The 20,021-nt window shown below is 37.1% G+C and overlaps 1 protein-coding gene across 3 annotated transcripts in view; it reads right to left on the reverse strand.

Annotated features, from left to right (window-relative positions):
* Positions 1–2,944: 2,944 nt before the first annotated feature.
* The window catches only part of klf12b (Kruppel like factor 12b), a 46,327-nt gene continuing 29,250 nt past the window's right edge, over positions 2,945–20,021 (reverse strand). For all 3 annotated transcript variants that reach the window (XM_084421481.1, XM_084421482.1, XM_084421480.1), the window contains exons 4-6: positions 16,784–16,919; positions 8,096–8,253; positions 2,945–7,940 (exon numbers count right to left, since the gene is read on the reverse strand). In XM_084421481.1, coding sequence (XP_084277607.1) covers positions 7,759–7,940; positions 8,096–8,253; positions 16,784–16,919 — 476 coding nt within the window. In that variant the 3' untranslated portion in view covers positions 2,945–7,758. The remainder of the gene's footprint in view (positions 7,941–8,095; positions 8,254–16,783; positions 16,920–20,021) is intronic.

The raw sequence follows: 20,021 nt of genomic DNA on the forward strand, positions 1-20,021 counted from the left end.
TAAACACACCCTCTAATCGCTCTAATTTGCAGTACTTAGATAAGTACAGTAATGTAAAATATGTAGGCTACATCATTACTGTTATTATAGAGGCAGATCTGTATGTCTCAGTATGTCGGGTTAAACTGGAGTGTCCCGTCGTCTCACATGTGATTAGGTGAATAAATGGAGGTGTGGTTACCATTGCTAATACGGTCTGTCAGATTTTAAGTCGCTGAATTTAAAGTTGATAGTTTTGAGTGGTAACACCCAATTAAATTGATACTATAATTATCTTGACTGTATACAAATCACTGAGTAACAGCAGAAAGGCCACAGTCATGGAAATAACCTGACGTTTTCACAATGCATTCTTTTCATCGTTAGGCGTATGTTATTGAATTAGTTCTTACATAAGCAACAGATTCTGAACATGAGTAATTTACAATGTTTTTCCTACTTTAGTAATAGATACTGATGCTATCATCCAGAAATGACTAACAGTCAGGCCTACACCGGAACAAATACACCAAAAAATGTCAACTGAATGGACTACATGTTGGTGTAGGCCTATTGTGTGCTAACGAGTCCTAAGACGGAAGCATGTGGAATTATTTAGTATTTATCAAATAAAAATACAATCTCCAAATAGAGTGCAAGACAATCACCACTCTTGAGGTAGGTATTGTCTATCTTATAGTAAGAGTTTTATTTTATCTTGTGCGGCCTCTTTAAACATTTTAGCTGAGGTTATCATGCTAGCTACATGCTAAGTCAGCACATTCACCTGTCACTTCAATGTAAAACCTCACTGGTCAAACAGAGTGTGATGTTATTTGACAATTAGTGACTGCTGGCTAATAACTTTCAAAATCTTTATATAATATACTTGTTAACCATGACTGGAATCAACCCAACTGCTTTGTCTCTGAGGAAGATTGTTATCATGAAGCCAATGCCTTCATGTTTCTTTGAAAAGACTTGTGTCAATAGGGAAGTCATTTATTTTCTTTCATGGAAAGGAACAATAGTTTAATTCACTATTTGACCTGACATTTAGATGTTCTTTGCAGATGAGAGTATGGATCAAACAGTAGCTCAGCTGTGATCCTCTTTAGTGAATGCCATTTACTGAAAGCACTTACAGGATCGCTGTGATGTTGCTCATACCCAGGGAAAACCATTTCATTTTTCCCACAAAATCATATTGGTATGAAAGCAATATCAATTGAAATGTTAAATCATCATCTGACTTCTGTGTTTATAGTCTTATAAAGGCCGTGATCTCAGATAAATACACTATACCGTTCAAAAGTTTGGGGTCGTGAGAATTTTTTTCTCTTATGCTCACCAGCAGTGTTGGGGTAACGCATTACCAGTAACACATGTTACGAAATCAGATTACTTCAAGTAACTAGTAAAGTAATTTACATTTACAACAAAATATCTGATTTACTTTTTCAAATAAGTAATGCAAGATACTTTGTGTTGCCATTTATTGACTGATACCTCTCCTGTCCCCATGTTGAGATAAATCAGGAGTAAGGGCAGAGGCGTTATGTGTGTTGTGTGTAATATGAGGGTTATTGTAGTTCTAGACTAAATATGAGCAGTCATTTACCCATCTCACTGGCACTAAAACAGAATCAATATTCCTCAAAAAAAAAAAAAAAAAAAAAAAACAACGGTGAAATGCAAACTCAGATAATTATCCAAAAATATTAAATGACAAATATATACTTTATGTATTTAATCTCACTTTATTAACCAATGTCTTTGCCTCTGACCTTCGATAATCCAATTCAAATAAGCAAAAATGACTTTTATATAAACATCATATTTGTTTCATTTTTTTTCTTTTTCTGAAGATAGTTTTTTTGTTATTAAAAAACAAGCAAGCAAGCCCAGCCCAGGAGAGAAAGTAACACAATACTTTCTGTAAAAAGTAATTTTTTAGGGAGTAACACAGTTATTTAATGCATTGCTTTTAAAAGTAACTTTCCCCAACACTGCTCACCAAGACTGCATCTCTTTGATCATAAATACAGTAATATTGTGAAATATTACATTTCTATTTTAAAATGTAATTATTCCTGTGATGGTGAAGCTTAATTTTCAGCATCTTTACTCCAGTCTTTAGTGTCACATGATCCTTCAGAAATCCTTCTAATATGCTGATTTGGTGCTCAAGAAACCTTTATTAATGTTGAAAACAGTTGTACAGCTTGAAATTTTGGTGGAAACCATGCTAAAAAAAAAATTAATAAATCAGGATTCTTTAATAGAAAGTTCAAAAGAACAACATTTATTTAAAATAGAATGTGCCTTACACTCACCTAAAGGATTATTAGGAACACCTGTTCAATTTCTCATTAATGCAATTATCTAATCAACCAATCACATGGCAGTTGCTTCAATGCATTTAGGGGTGTGGTCCTGGTCAAGACAATCTCCTGAACTCCAAACTGAATGTCAGAATGGGAAAGAAAGGTGATTTAAGCAATTTTGAGCGTGGCATGGTTGTTGGTGCCAGATGGGCCGGTCTGAGTATTTCACAATCTGCTCAGTTACTGGGATTTTCACGCACAACCATTTCTAGGGTTTACAAAGAATGGTGTGAAAAGGGAAAAACATCCAGTATGCGGCAGTCCTGTGGGCGAAAATGCCTTGTTGATGCTAGAGGTCTGAGGAGAATGGGCCGACTGATTCAAGCTGATAGAAGAGCAACTTTGACTGAAATAACCACTCGTTACAACCGAGGTATGCAGCAAAGCATTTGTGAAGCCACAGCACGCACAACCTTGCGGCGGATGGGCTATTTTCCCTTAGGAATTTCAATGTTTTTTTTTATTATAAATAGCTTTAGTACTTGTTAGCAACTTGCTTAATGTTACATTACTATAATTCAAATGCTATAAAAATACATAAAAAATTCTCATGGGAATTTATGGGACAAAAATGCTAATTTTTCAGGTTTTAGGACTGAACATCTTTATTCTATTAACAGTTTTGAAATGTTAACGTGAAGTAAATGTAAATACAAGATGTTATGTTCCATACAAAATGCAAGTTTATTAACTTCCATGCCTCCAATTAGATTATCAAACAAGTATAATGTATAACCTCAATTTCAATTCACAGCTCAATCTTCTGGAAAAGAAAGAAAATACAGAGAATAGCAAAAAGCACAGAATATTTAGACAACTTCTGGAGAAGCAAAATAAAGCTGAAACACTTTTAACCTCCGAAACGAACGGGACGTGACATCCTCCAATGGGAAGGGAATCCCTTTGAAGATCAGCTGGGGAAAATATCACAACTTTACAATAAAACCAAAACCAAAAAGCTCTGAATATATTTACAAATACACACACTATACATAAATACAAGAAAGATAATTACAGAATATCAGCAAAACAAGAAACAAAGGCCATTGAGTAAATACTTGATTCCAAAGAAAGTAAAGCAAATACATAAACAAAGGTAATATTTTACAGAGACTGAAGGGGGGAAATGCTGCTCACGGAGGAATTATTACACCGTACCACCAGTGTCTTAACATTCAGAATATTTCCTCGATTTCCATAACTGGGGGCGCATCAGAAGTTCACGCGACTTTATGAAGTCAGAGGTAAACCGGAGTCCTGTTAATTAAGCAAATGTGTCCTTCCGTAGGTGAGTATAACCGTATAAATCTTATGCAGCTTCCATAGGAGACACATAAAGAATGTTCAACAAACACCAACCTGGATATTTACAGCTTCAAAATGGTTCATAAGGCTCAGTGCATTTTAAAAGAACATGTCTGGGTGATTAAACCAGGGAAACCGTGACTTCATGTACGTGAGGATCTTAATAATACTAGGCACTCGTCATTATTGCATAACTTTGACCCTGTTTGCCTTTGCAAAATTATGCCACAAAAAACATAAGAATGTCAAAGGAGAGGGAAAGTAATGCAGAATTGAGTAAAACAACCCTTTATTTTTCTGAAATCTTTCCAGTAGAATATTGATCACTATATTTGTTGCTCATGCCTCTTGCATACTGTGCTGGATACACTGTTTTCATTGGGTTGTTTTTACTTCATTCACATTTTAAGAGTCAGTATAAAAACATTGAAATAGTTGCTAAAAATGAGGCAGCACCGCCTGAATACTGTAATGAACATTTCATTTGAATTTTTTTTTATTTATAAAAACTACATGCAACTGCAACCGGTTTCACTCGGCCAGCGCAGAGCAGGGTCGAACCGGTCCTACATGTGCGTTTATAAGGATAGGTCACCCAAATGTGAAAATTCGGACATAATTTACTCACCCACACGTCACTTCAAACCTGTATGATTTTCTATACATGCATATACCTGTATGAATTTCTGTCTTATATATATTTCTTTCAAAAACCTTCAAAATATCTTCTTTTATGTTCCAGAAGAAAGTCATACTGGTTTCGGTCAACATGAGGGTGGGTAAATGATGACAGATTTTTTCAGTTTTGGCTGATCTATCTCTTTAAGATGACAAGCCTTTATTGTTCTCACACATACTGTAGATCAGCTAAATGAATGTCTCTGAAAAATCTGCATATTACGTATAAAGATAATCCCTTGTATTTTAAAAAAGCCCTATTTTGATAGGTATTTACAGCCTGTAAAACGGAGCAATATCTTTTCACTGTCACATATATTACAACATCTTTAAAAGTATTTTTTTTTTTGTACAGAAAATAGTCATATGCTGATGAAGTGCCCCACATTACAGACACGCTTCAAAATACAGAATATGATAAGATACATTGGTGATTAATGTCACATCTACCTTAAAATAATTACTTCCTTACTTCATAAAAACAAGGTGCTCATGTTATGTTCAAGCCCATAAACAACAGAACACACACGTGTGTACACAAATACATAGTGAGGGACATAAAACATGGTGGATGATAATACTTCAGAATGAACGAACAAACAAAAAAAATGCTAGAAATTGATTGGTCGTCTCTAACTGACAAGAATGTTTCTTGACATGTTTCCTTTCACAGCACTTCAGTTTTCTTTTGTTGGTGACGAAAAGTTCCTACATGCACCAGCAACTGTGTGATTGATTGTAGATTTAGTCAGTGTGTTTGATCACCTGATCTGTCTGTGCATGCAGTCAAGTGGCCTTTCGCAATATCTAATCATTTGAAAAGCGATCACATGGCTTCCTGTATAGCCACTTGAAAGTGCATATGGATCAAAGGGGCAGAAGTCTTTGACTGCTTATTACAGATGTCCTTTCAGAAACAGAACTTAGACAGTTTAGTGAAAACGTATACCTTAACGTGAACTCGATCATGGGGAACGTACAGTGGATTTATCTGGGTACAGTATATGTTAAATTAAATTACTTGTATTCATACAAGTGTGGCATATTGCTTCTTTTGAGTATCTAGGTTATTGTAGTGTGTGTGTCTATATATTTATAAGTTAAGAAATGCCTTTAAGATAGATAGATAGATAGATAGATAGATAGATAGATAGATAGATAGATAGATAGATAGATAGATAGATAGATAGATACCCTTTTTTAAAACAGCATTGCAGAGAAATTTAGCTCACTGGCCGCCCTCTACTGGTCACTTTGGGGATTGTCCAAACGGTGTGATGAAAAGCTATGTGTGAAAAACATTGGTAACATTTTATAATAAGGTTCAATTCATTAATATTAGTTAATACATAAGATATTATGAACTAACCATAAAATAAACTGAACAACAGCACTTATTAATCTGGGTTAATGGTAATTTTTACATAAACTAATAGCCTACATTTGAAGCTGTTTAAACTAACAGTAGCCTACTCTATTAACAAACATGAATTGTATATATCATGAACAGAAAAAAAGTATAGTTATAATTGACCATTTACCTAGATTTATAAATGCTTTAAATACTGTTGTACTGCACACTTCCTTTCAAAAGTTTGGGGTCAGTAAGATTTTTATTTGAATTAACACCTTTACTCAGCAAGGATGTATTAAATTGATCAAAAGTGACAATAAAAACAGTAATAATGTCAAATTATTATTATTTCAAATAAATGCGGTTCCTTTGAACTTTCTATTCCTCAAAGAATCCTGAATTATTTTTATTTTTATCACAGCTTCCAGAAAAATATTAAGCAGCACAACTGTTTTCAATATTATTATTAATAATAAAAAAATGTTTCTTGGGCAGAAAGCATATTCAAATGATGCTGAAAATTCAGCTTTGTCACCACAGGAATAAATTAAATTTTATATTATATATATAAATACGTGATATATTAAAATAAAATACGGTTATCTCAAATTGTAATATTAATTTTCATTATTATTGTTTTACTGTATACTTGATATATTAATTGCAGCCTTGGTGAACATAAGAGACTTCTTTCAAAAACAAAAAATTATTATAGACACCAAACTTTTGAAAAGTAGTGCACATTGTTAGTTCAATGTTACCCAATGCATTAACTACTTGAAGTGTTTTTAAAATAATTAAAAAAATGGATGCACTGATGTATGCAAAGACTTTAACTGAAGCATTAACACAGTACTTCAGTAAATACAAAGTAAAGGACAAAGCCTATCAATGCTGCTGTACTGACCATAAATTACATCTAGGCTTCATAGTCCAAAAGCAATCTCACAAAAGGAAAAGAAAACAGAGGATTCCTCTGCATATTCTACAAAGCGACTTCACCTCCAAAATGTGGCAGCTATAAATAAAAGAGGTATAGGAATTATAGAAAACAAAGCGGCACTGGTAGAAATCCAAAGTTTTGTCCGTGTTTCAACGCCACCTGATGTAAGTACGTACTGTACATACTGATAGATAGATAGATAGATAGATAGATAGATAGATAGATAGATAGATAGATAGATAGATAGATAGATATGTACGTACTTTATAAGTGTAAGAGCCAGACCAGCTCAGAATGGGTATATTGCTCTTCTACCTCGAGTTACCAGTCTGAGTAGACCCTCATTATCCAGATTTACTCTAATTAGTGAGTTAGTGTGATGAAATTAAGACAAATGTGGATGGTAGGCTGCAGAAGCCCAAGCATGTTTTGTCTGTTTATCAAATTGAATCAATTTCAGTTTAAAATCAACAGTTGTGGGGAACAGAAGATATAATGACCCAAAACATAAGTTGTTTTTGTTGCGTAATCTCATTCGCTGGTATGTTAACCTGTAAATGGCAACCTCTGAAACCTCCAGAATCACTGGCCCAAAGTCTCCGTCATCAGAAGAACTGCATGATCCTTCACAGATGTGTCTGGCTCTTGATGTTCCGCAATAATGTAAATGTAAAAAATTGTGCAAGCATACAATTCCCGGTCAAACTCCCCTTTGCGTCTGCCTGAACAACACGTAAAGCCCTTCCACTCTGCGTTTCTTCACATTGTAGATGTCGACCGAGAAGCAGCCATGTTTAAACAGAACACAAGGATGATTCAGAATGGAAAAATCTGTTTGTCCGAGTGAAATATTCCTTTGAACACACATGAGACAATCAACATCCTGGACTCCAAATGTTTCAGGCCTGTAGATGAGCCTCCTCCCTTCCCTGAATGGACCCTGTTTAGCTCTGCAAATGTGAGGAAAGCATTGTACTCCTCTCTCTCTCTCTCTCTCTCTCTCTCTCTCTCTCTCTTTCTTTCTTTCTCAGGGGCAGGGATGGCCATTTTTGTATCCAGCCCAGCTGAACACTATTGGGGGAGATCCAGCTCTCCCGTGTGTGTGTGTGGATTCAGACCAGCATGTGTCTGCGACGATGCAGGGCCAGATGGTCTGAGCGGGAAAAGCTTCGGTCGCAGTCCCCACACTTAAAGGGTTTGACCCCTGTGTGTTTACGGTAATGCCGTGTCAACTCGTCCGAGCGAGCGAACTTCCATGTGCAGCCGTCCCAGGTGCACTTGTATGGCTTCTCACCTGGTGGAGATAATGGATCACACTTAAGCAAAAAGAGACACAGATGCAATTCGTAAAATCTGAACCAATCACGACTGGTTAACTAGAATCCCCCAAAATCAAATAAATTGGTAGTGAAACTATGTGTATGGACAGCATTTTTTGTGCTCACTTACCTGTGTGTGTCCTCCGGTGTGCCTTTAAATGGGAGCTCTTAGTATAAACCTTATTACAGCCTGCAAAGTCACACCTGTGGATGCGTCTTTTCTTGGAGTCTGGAGATTCAGGTGGCTGTGGCCGTCGAATGCTCTCAATACTGAATGGTGACATGGAACTGAGGCAGAGAGAAAGATATTTTAATCACACTGAATTAAACATTACAGTGTTGCAGGAAATTGCCAACTGACTAACTTGTTCAGCATCCTAAACAAAATCCTTAACACAGCAGCATGTACACAAGCTAATTTGCTGCCACCATGTGGTGACATGATTTTAAAGCAGTAGTACTTAGACATGGACCATGTTTGCATGTGTCAGTATTACATGTTATCTTTATTATGATAAAGTGTTTCTAGCACTAATTTTCAGCAGCAGCGCTCGCAGTGTGGTGAATCTATGCGTCAAAGCAAATGTAATCATATTTCACCTCAGCTGTGAATGTTAGTTTGCCATCTTAAAGGGATACTCCACTTTTTTCGGAAATATGCTCATTTTACAACTCCCCCAGAGTTAAACAGTTGAGTTTTACCGTTTTAGAATCCATTCAGCCGAACTCCGGGTCTGACGGTACCACTTTTAGCATAGCTTAGCATAGATCATTGAATCTGATGAGTCCAGTAGCATTTCTTTCAAAATGACCAAAGAGTTTCAATATTTTTCCTATTTAAAACTTGACTCTTCTGTAGTTAAACCGTGTACTAAGATCGACAGAAAATGAAAAGTTGCGATTTTCTAAGCCTATATGGCTAGGAACTACTCTCATTCCGGCGTAATAATCAAGGAACTGTGTGGCTGTACCATGAGTGCAGCAGGCGTAATGATATGACGCAGCGCCTGAAAATAGTCCCCAGCTCGGTAACTTCTTCCAACGTGACCGGGACTAAGTTTGTCTAACCTATTAGACCTATTTTCAGGCGCTGCGTCATATCATTACGCCTGCTGCACTCATGGTACAGCCGCACAGTTCCTTGATTATTACGCCGGAATGAGAGTAGTTCCTAGTCATATAGGCTTAGAAAATCGCAACTTTTCATTTTCCGTCGATCTTAGTACACGGTTTAACTACAGAAGAGTCAAGTTTTAAATAGGAAAAATATTGAAACTCTTTGGTCATTTTGAAATAAATGCTACTGGACTCATCAGAATCAATGATCTATGCTAAGCTATGCTAAAAGTGGTACCGTCAGACCCGGAGATCGGCTGAATGGATTCTAAAACGGTAAAACTCAACTGTTTACCTCTGGGGGAGTTGTAAAATGAGCATATTTCCGAAAAAAGTGGAGTATCCCTTTAATGTAATACAATAAAAGTAAATAATGGCAAGAAACATCTTTCTACTGACTTTTCCTCACAAGCTAGGGTCACTAATAATGTTTTTATGCTTTTGAAATAAGTCTCTTATGCTTGCCAAGGCTGCATTTATTTGATCAATAATATTGTGAACTAATATTACAATTTAAAATCGTTTTTCTACTTTAATATATTTTAAAATATAATTTATTCCTTTGATGGAAAAGCCAATACTCCAGTCTTCTGTCAGGTTTTTCTTCAGAAATATTTTACTGGTCAATAAACATTATCATCAGAAATGTTGGAAGCAGAATGTTCCTTTGAAACTTTCATAAAATGTATTTGAAATACACATATTTCGTAACATTATAAATGTCTTTACTGTCACCATTGCTCAATTTGATGTGTTATTGCTGAATATAAGTATTCATTTCTTTAAAAGAACATTTGAATAATACATAAATACATATATATTATACATACATATACACAGTATACACACACACTCACTGGTCACTTTATTGAGTACACCTTGCTAGTACAGGTTTGGATCCCTTTTGCCTTCAAATCTGCTTTAATTCTTCATGGCATAGATTCAAAAAGGTGCTAGAAACATTTCTCAGAGATTTTGGTTCATATTGACACGATAGCATCACAAAGTTGCTGCAGATTTGTTGGCTGCACTTCCATGATGTGAATCTCCTGTTCCACCACAACCCAAAAGTGCTCTATTTAGTGAACTCATTGTCATGTTCAAGAAACCAGTTTGAGATGATCTGAACTGTGACATGCTGCATTATACTACTGGAAGTAATCATCAGAAGATTTTTACTGTGATCATAAAGGGATGGACATGGTCAGCAACGATACTCAGGTAGGCTGCAGTGTTTAAATGATTCTCAGTTGGTACTAAGGGCCCCAAAGTGTGCCAAGAAAATACCCTCCACACCATTACACCACCAGCACCAGCCTGAATCATTAATACAAGGCAGGATGGATCCATGCTTTTATGTTGTTTACTCCAAATTCTGACCCAACCACCTGAACGTCGCAGCAGAAATCGAGACTCCTCAGACCAGGCAACGTTCTTCCAATCTTCTATTGTGCAATTTCGATGAGCCAGTGTGAACTGTAGCCTCAGTTTCCTGTTCTTCATTCCTGACCTCTGGTATCAACAAGGCATTTTTGCCCACAGAACTGTCGCTCACTGGAAATTTTCTCTTTTTCAGATCATTCTCTGTAAACCCTAGAGATGGTTGTGTGAGAAAACCCCAGTAGATCAAGCAGTATATGAAATACTCAGACCAGCCTGCCTGTCACCGACAAACATGCCACTTTCTTCCACTTTCTGATGCTCAGTTTGAACTTCAGCAGATTGTCTTAATCATGTCTACATGCCACATATATATATATATATATTATATATATATACATACATACATATATATATATATATATATATATATATATATATATATACATACATATATATACATACATACACACACACACACACATACATACAGATATACATACACATATACATACACATACACACTTACACACACTTACACATACATACACATACACATACATATACATATACATATACATATACACATACACATACACATACACATACACACACATACACATACACACATACATATACATACAGTACCAGTCAAAAGTTTGGAAACACTACTATTTTTAATGCTTTTGCAAGAAGTCTCTTATGCTCATCAAGCCTGCAGTTAAAAAAAAAAAAAAAAAAAAAAAAACAGTAATATTATGAAATATTATTACAATTTAAAATAATGGTTCTCTTTTTTAATATACTTTAAAATGTAATTTATTTTTGTGATGCAAAGCTGAATTTTCATCAGCAAGTACTCCAGTCTTTGGTGTCTTATGATCCTTCAGAAATCATTCTAATATGATGATTTGATACTCAGTTATTATCAATGATGGAAACAGTTGTGCTGTTTAATATATTTTTTTGGAATACTTTTTTCAGGATTCATTGATGAGTAAAACGTTAACAGCATTTATTCATAAAAACAGCATTTATTCAAAATAAAAACATTTCTAACAATATAAATCGTTACCATCACCTTTTATCAATTTAACGCATTCTTGTTGAATTAAAGTACTAATTTCTTTTAAAAAAAATAGTTATTGTTCCCAAACTTTTGAACGGTAGTGTATATTGTTACAAAAGATTTCTATTCTAAATAAATACAGTTCTTTTTAACTTTTTATTCATCAAATAATCCTGAAAAAAGTATCTCAGGTTATAAAAAAATATTAAGCAGCACAACTGTTTCCAACATTGATCATAAATCAGCATATTAGAATGATTTCTGAAGGATCATAAGACACCAAAGACTGGAGTACTTGGTGATGAAAATTCAGCTTTGCATCACAAAAATAAATTACATTTTAAAGTATATTAAAAAAGAGAACCATTATTTTAAATTGTAATAATATTTCATAATATTACTGTTTTTTTTTTTTTTTTTTTTTTTTTTAACTGCAGGCTTGATGAGCTTAAGAGACTTCTTTCAAAAGCATTAAAAATAGTAGTGTTTCCAAACTTTTGACTGGTACTGTACACATTTAAAAAAAATTTTTTTTACTTATTGCTAATGTTCTACTCAAAATGTATCACTAGATGGCGCTGTAGGCTAGCTGCATTTTGATGGTACAAGACAACTGTTCAGAGGCCAAAAAACATGCCTTTTTTTTTTCTTACAAAACCAGCCATAATTCTTATAGAGATGTGACATTTGTTGCCTGTTAGTTTGCTGTTAGTAAAATCCAAGAGAATGTTTTTACATACTTCCAAATCACAATATTACAGGATCAGATGCATAAAACTGCACAGTATTAACACGCTGTCTGTTCTGATTGCTGTGGGAAAATGAATTATTGCCATTCCAGACGGTGGGCCCGATTTCAGACTGTAAAGCTGGCTCTCATTGAGAGGATTTGTACATGATATCAACCAATGAGCTCACTGAACTGTTGGAGAAGAGCAGAGAGCCACGTAAGTGTGAGGACACGCTGTGTTTGAAAGCGAGAGAGCGTACTAGTCGTTTTGTTCCATTTCTCCTATAGGTAGAGACAGAGAGGAGCACCTAATTACATTACATTGTCCTCGCTCGCCTTCCCTTCTAAGGTAATAAGAGCTGTATGTCCCCTGCTTTGCTGATTGGCATGGGCTGGGCCTGGGGGGGGGCGGAGCCAGACAACCCCTCCAGTGAACTGTCTCCACCACACGCAGCCCACTTCCTGTTTCTCCCCTGCTCCTGGGTCACCTGTTGGTGTTGGTGCGCTGCCAAGCGAAGGCCTAGCGGAAATGAGCCAATGTGTGAGAAATGAGGCTGAACTCTCTCTCGCTGCCTCGAGCAAAAGCACACAGAGAGTGAAAGAGAGAGAGAAAGAGACCCAGGAGGGGAGAAGTGAAATTGAGAAGAGGAGACAAAGAGAAGCCGAGAAAGAGGCAATGAGCCAAACAGGTTGTTTTTTTCTCTCTCTCTCTCTCTCTCTCAGATAAATTACAAGAGAGCAAAAGAGAGTCACAGAGAGTTTCTGTGAGAATGAAAGTTGGTGGCAAGATAAAAATGTAGGGGGGGGGGGGGGGGGGGGGTGGATGTTGGAAGGAGAGCTTGGAGGGAGTGAGGGAGCATGAAGGGAGTGACAGGATTTACAGTGGAAAGAACTCTCACAGGATGTTTACAGTCTAATATATTTCAGAGGGGACGCCACTGACATAAATAGTGATACAGTAGTCTGAATCGTGGAAAATGACTTGAAAATATATATATTCACCTGACAGGTACTGTACAGACGCCTCTTTCCTTTATTGTCCTTCTCAAATCAGGTGCATTGTCAATAGACGTCGACCAATATATTATTTTATTCAATCAGCCAAAGCTATACATCTAAAAAAAAAAAAAAAAAAACGTACAAAATTGCTTTATAATTACAGCTCACAAACAAGTGAGGGAAACTAAATATTAAAATGAATATAAACACACTACCGCTAGCTAAATCCATTTTCAGAAGATCTTTAATTTAAATCTATAATGTAATAAACATTTGGCCAAGAGGACTGTCATCCAGTCGCACACATCTGCTGTCCTCCCTGCAGGCCGCAGGTGTCCTCTAGATTCAGGTATGGTGCAACAACACCAGGCGGGTACTAGGATGATCTCCTGGATTGGATGGACCCCTATTTTGCCCAGCCCAACCCTCACATCCCCCAGCACGATGAGGACCGAGCTACTTTTAGTTTATACCCCACTTTTTTCTTCCCTTTGTTTTATATACAATTTTAGTTCAATCAAAGCCTTTGTCCATGTCCAGCCACTGATCCATCCATGCCCAACATATGCTAGTGCCATCACTTACTGTAGAACATAGAGAGCTTTGCAGCCCAGATGATGCCTAGACCTTTGAAACAGCTCTTGTGTAAACCCTGCATAAACCTGTCATCCTGGCTTTGTGCTTTTGTCTGTGTTTGGGGGTGGGGTGTATGAATTGTTTGGTTCTCAAATGTTTCAAATCAGACTGATTTGAGCTCTTGCTCTTTTTGTCTCAGCTCTCCCTTCAGAGTGACTAGCGAAGTAAGCTTTCTGCTGAGTGCTCCGGGTGTTCTCTGATACGGTCCCCTAAACATTTGTCACAACAAGACCTGCATCTCATCCTGCAATCCCACAAAAGAGAAAGCAGGCTTCAGAAAGGAATGACAGAGAAGAACCAGGGAGAGAGGGAGAGATTAGGTTAGACTACTGTATGTATACTCTAGAGTCTAGACATAAAAGGATAGCTCAATTAGTATTGATAAAATATTCATATTTATTATTTATAATTAATAATCTACTATATGAATTTAAGTCAGCACTAGTTGATGGCAAAAGTATCCAATATAAGTCAATAAATATCTAATATAGGCCACAGCAGTAAATAATAATAATATAATCATGCATCCTTAATACTGAAGTTTGATAATGCCGCAGTAATGCAGGAACATGCAAGTGTGTTTCTGTCCTAAAAGAACTGAAAGTGTGTAGTTGCATGTGTGTGTCTGTGTGTGTGTAGCCACACTCCCAACCTGTCTGACCGAATGACCCTTTGGGACTCGAGGGACCCAAATGAACCTGCCACGGCCACTTTAACGATATTGTAGTCCCTTTCCCGTAGGGATTGATAGATTTAGCAGAGGCTGTTTTGAACACACAAAATACAGCAACCCACATACAGTAGATGCATTTGTCACTCAGAGATGTGAAAGTTGGGCACAGGCTTTTCATCTGTTCTTCTGAAACTGATATCAGTAAGTTAAAGCCAGATATCAGCACATAACACATCTGGCTTCTCGCTCAGAGTGCCCCGATGTAATGGACGGCTTCTTTAGCAGCATGGATATTTAAATTAAGTGCAGAGCCAGCAGTTCTCTGTCTCCTAAATTGGCTCGTCTGGTGTTGAGGACAGTCTTATAGTGGAGACTGAGTAATTTTGGGTCGGCTGTGACTGGCCTCTGACAGGTCCGTGAGCCCGGTTATTTTAGTCCCGCGGGCTTCACGGTGCCAGCCAACCTATGCGTCCACAAACTCACCCCTCGAAGGGAAGGCATCACTCCTACTGTTAGACGCTCTGGTCTCAGTTTAGACTGCATTTTATTGCCCAGCATTTCGAATTTTCTGCTTCGATTACTGCGCAAAAACACTGACCCAGTTAAATTACAATATTCTTCATCAAACACTTCCTTGATGTGATAAATGCTTATTTGTTCATGTCCATTGAGTCCGCCATGCTATCAGAGTATTTTACGGTGACGCTGCCCACAATGTTATCTTATTTCACATGCTAGAATGAACACAGCTGCACACATGACCTCTTTCTCCATCTCTCTCTCTCCCTCTCACTCTCTCTGTAAACAGCCAAAAGCAGCAGCTCTCCCAATAACACCATTCTTGCAAACCTGGTTAAACTGTGTTTTGGCATTCTGCTGCACTGGGGGGCAAAGTCCTAGTACCGTTCGTTCGCATCACATTCGGAGCAAAGGGAAACATTTGCACGGTATCAGTGCATGAGCTCTGACATACAGAGGAATCCAGGAATACTTTCCAAACCATTTGCCTAAATAACAGGCAGACGACAGGGTGCTGGTAGGGGGGCTGGCTCATGGAAAACTCTTTGGGAGAAGTCCTAGACTGTTTTTCTTACAGCCTGCAGTCTTGAGAGTCTTCTGGTTTTGATCATGTCACTGTCTTTAATGGGACGACTACCTCATCTGAGTAAAGACACATGGAGTTGTGCAGACAAGAACGGGAGATGACAGCTAATGTTACCAAAGAGCTGGTATTTCAAAGAATGGCATTTAAGGAAACGCTTCACAGTTTGCACAAGTCTTTTGATAGAAGGTGTTCATTTCCAACTCTTTAATAAATTAAAGGGATAGTTCATCCAAAAATTACCATTCTGTAATCATTAATTCACGCTCTTGTCGTTCCAAACCTGCATGACTTTTTGTTCTCTGGGCACCACAAAAGAAGATATTTTCAAGAGTGTTTCAACTGTTTCTCCATACAGTGAAAGTCAAAGAGGTTTAAAACAACATTGACTGGACCCCACTGACATTCATTGTACAGACAAAAATAAACACAAATACATGTTTTAAATATATAAGTCAAACAGATTGGGAACAACACAAAACTGTAAATAAATTATCATTTTTGGGTGAACAACCTCTTTAAAGCAGTGGTTCTTAACCAGGGGGCCCCAATAAGTATTCAAATTATTTATATTAACCCCTGGTTTCACAGACAAGGCTTAAGTCAAGTCCCAGACTAAAATGCATGCTTGAACTGTTTTAACTGAAAGCAACTTGCACTGACATACCTTAAAGTATGTCAGTGCCTTTGTTTTGTCTCTTTTTTTTTAAGGCACATTTATAAAAGCTACTTAAATGTCCTAATTGAAAGGCCTACTCCTGGCTTAACATAAACCCTGTCTGTGAAACCGGGCCTTAGTTTTATTAACATATTCCTAGTTAAAATGCTAAAAAATACACTAAAAATACAGATGTACAACATTAAACTATCATCATATTTTTGAGTTTATTTATTTTTTATTACAGCAGATGGAAGGGCCTTTGAATCTTGGACTAAGGGGGGCCTTGGATTCACTACTTTAAAGTCAAACTACAAAGCAGAATCTCCAAATTGACTGTTAGCAGTACGTCCATACAATTTTCTAGCTGAAGATTGTCAGTCTGCACATGTTGGAGCTTGATTTCCAGTGCATGCTGGTGTGTTTGTGAGAGTGTGTCTTTGGAGGATACTCACTCCTGCACTGCTCGTGCTATAGACAGCGCTGTGGATCCTGTTTCATTAACACTGTCCAAGGTCACGTTTGGCAGGTCGTCATCATCACTGTCACTTTTGATTTGTCTTGGTGACAAGCCATTGGGGTCTGTTTGTGCTGCCGCAGGGGGAGAACAACAGAGGAGGAGGTTAGTTACATGACTGTAATATGCGTTCTGCCCGAGGACATTCTCATTCCCATTCAGAAGCTCACAATATGCTACATGACGTTGAGCAGGAATTAGCGCAGCATTTCAGGGTGTTTCTTCAACTTTTGGCACCTTAATGTCCCAAGGGTTGATTTTTATTCAAATGAACAGATTTCAACTTTTTTTCTGTTTATTGTATTAAGGTCACATTAACTGTCTTGGAAACATTATCGCGCCTTCATTATTTAAATTTGCAACTTTTCAAATGCCCCAAAATGTTATAAATATAATTTCCACCACAGAACGATATTAAACACAGAACATCATTTTGAGATGGTTGAAATGACCCTGCGGTTTATTTACTAGAAGGTCCACAGGGCCAAAAAGGGTCCATAGTAAAAGAAACACAGCACCTAAAAACTTGTATATTAAAACATATTGGTAACCAGCCACAATACAACAATGCTTTTTGTTATTTTTATTTCAAATGTTTTAAGTAATTTAGTACTTACACTTATTTATTTCAGTTAGGTGCCAAGGCAACATTTATTTTTGCTTTGTAAGTTTTTCATTTTATATTTATAATGTATTTTATTATATTTCAGCTTTATATCAAATATTGTAAAGGATTCTTAATAGTTTTAGTAAACAATAACAACAATGGTATGAAGTAACAGAATCCCAGACAATCAGAACATACAGTTATTAGCACCTTGAATAGATCTACCAAAAGCCATGTACCAAAAACATAAATGGAAAAATATTGATGCTTTATCATGTCGTGGTTCGGACATAATGTAATACGAAGACAACATGTATTTGAATAGCATATGATACATTTCAGGCGTGTGCTTGTTTGTGAGTTTGTCATCAATTACAGGTTTTTAATTCAGACGCACCTGCATATGTCTTGCTGTATGTCAGTGTTTTAGACTGGCGGTCACAGAACACCCGTCTCTGATTACTGTATCTCATTCCCCACAGATTGAGAGCAGCATTCTCCCTGACTCAAAGCTTTGTTAATATTATGTGGGTTAGCCCAGGCTGCAGGGCTACGCTTCTAATTCGCTGCTCTCTCAGCAGTCTGTCAGACCTGATCCCGGATCAGAGGTGTCCGTGCTGTCTCCCAATCAGCCTAGGGCGGTGTGTCCTGCAGGCATGTCACCAGCACAGGCGATCAGATGCCCGGAGAGCGTCTAAAGACAACAGCGCTGTGCTGCCACTCACCCTTTGTTTCTTGGGTGTTGGACATAGTTATGCTGCCAATTTATGAATATCTGTATGAATGATGGGAACACTTAAGATGTCAGTTATTTGATCTCAGAAGCATTTTGGTGTAAAACGTCGGGGCCATGATTTTTTTTGAGCTGCCACTGCAGACAATGCACCTCAGCAAAAAACACTCAAACTAAACGCTGATAATGTTTGTTTGTTTTTATCCCAAAAGTTTGTAGTTAGTATGATTTTATTATTTTATATTAATTATTTCATTCAGAAAGAATGCATTAAATTGGTCAAAAGTGACATAAAAACTTTAACATGGTTACAGAAAATTATATTTCAAAATGCTGTTCTTTTGAACTTTCTATTCTATTCAAATCTAATGTTTTCTTGAGCAGCATCATGATATAAGAATGATTTCTGAAGGATCATGTGACTGATACTCCAAGACTGGAGTAATGATTCTGAAAATTCTGCTTTGCCAACACAGGATTACATTACATTTTAAAATATATTAGCAGATATTTTCAATTATAATAATATTTTGCAATACTTTTGCTGTATTTTTGATCAAGTAGATGCAGCCTTGGCGAGCATAAGAGACTTTTCAAAAATATACAAAAAATCTTAGCCAAAACTTTTGAACAGTAGTGTACATTCAATCCTGTGAGAACAGACCAGCATTCCACTTTCGACGTGCAACTTACTAGTAAAGAACCATTAAGTAAACATCACACGCACTGGTCTAGCTTCACACCTATTGCTTTTTACCGTTAGCCATAAGCTGTTTCTATGCCTTTTGCAAGGGTAGCTTAAACATCCACTTTAGCCACAAACGCTCAGCAAAAACTAACGGAGGATTTCATTGAAAGATTAATTAGACACATTACAAGAGCCTGGAGCTTTTCTCTCTCCTTCTCCATTGTGTCTACTCAGGGCAGGCTAGACACAAATCAGGTATAGCATATGATTGCAGATTATAACATCTGTATAATGCAAAACAGTTCAAAACACTATATTCTGCATTACATTTATTATGATACAAGATCAATGTTCAAAACAGATCCAGAATCATATTTGTATACTGTTGATTCCCCTGATTATTTTTAATGCACTAAAATATTTGATAATTTCTTATTTGCATTATATATATTTTTTTACTTCATTTTCTTTGTCTTTTTAGTTTGTGCTGCACTTTTTATGCTATATACCTAAACTAAAAGATGCAAGACTAAATCATGAGGAAAACCATCTTCAAAAAAAAAAAAGTCTGCCTCTACTGCCTCTGTAGACTGTTTCCACCATAATCCATTCAAGCTACCTACAGTTCATAGCTTGCATGGATATTCCTTAAAAACGACCATATAAAGGCAATGACAAAAGCGAGAGTTCATAAGAGGTGGTGAAGCAAACCCCATGATTTCTTTCTCCTGTTGTTTCCAGCCATAGCCTGTTTCCATGGTAACTCAGCCGGAGACAGAGCTGTGGAGAAGGGCACACCCCCTCCCACCTCCCCCTGGCAACCTGTACACGAGTATGCGTGAGCATGTAAAAGTGTGCGCTGTCCATTGTGTTTCCAGCTGTCACTGACTGTCTCAATATAGTGGTAAAATGTAACTGTCTCACTATCATGTAAGCATCTCACCGTCTGCTACCCTGTTGACCCCGCCCAGGTCTGACCCCATTTCCTCTGTGCTGTTTCGGAGCTCTCTGGGTGGAGTCCATGTTGCTATGTGCCTGACTGCTCGCGGTGCCACCCATCTTCAATATCCGCCCCACCCCATTATGCAAACCTTGTTTTTCCTTTCTTTCCTCATCTGAAGCTGAGCGAGACACCCAGTATTTAAATC

The sequence above is a fragment of the Rutilus rutilus genome (assembly GCF_951802725.1).
Source record: "Rutilus rutilus genome assembly, chromosome: 10".
NCBI lineage: Eukaryota > Metazoa > Chordata > Actinopteri > Cypriniformes > Leuciscidae > Rutilus > Rutilus rutilus.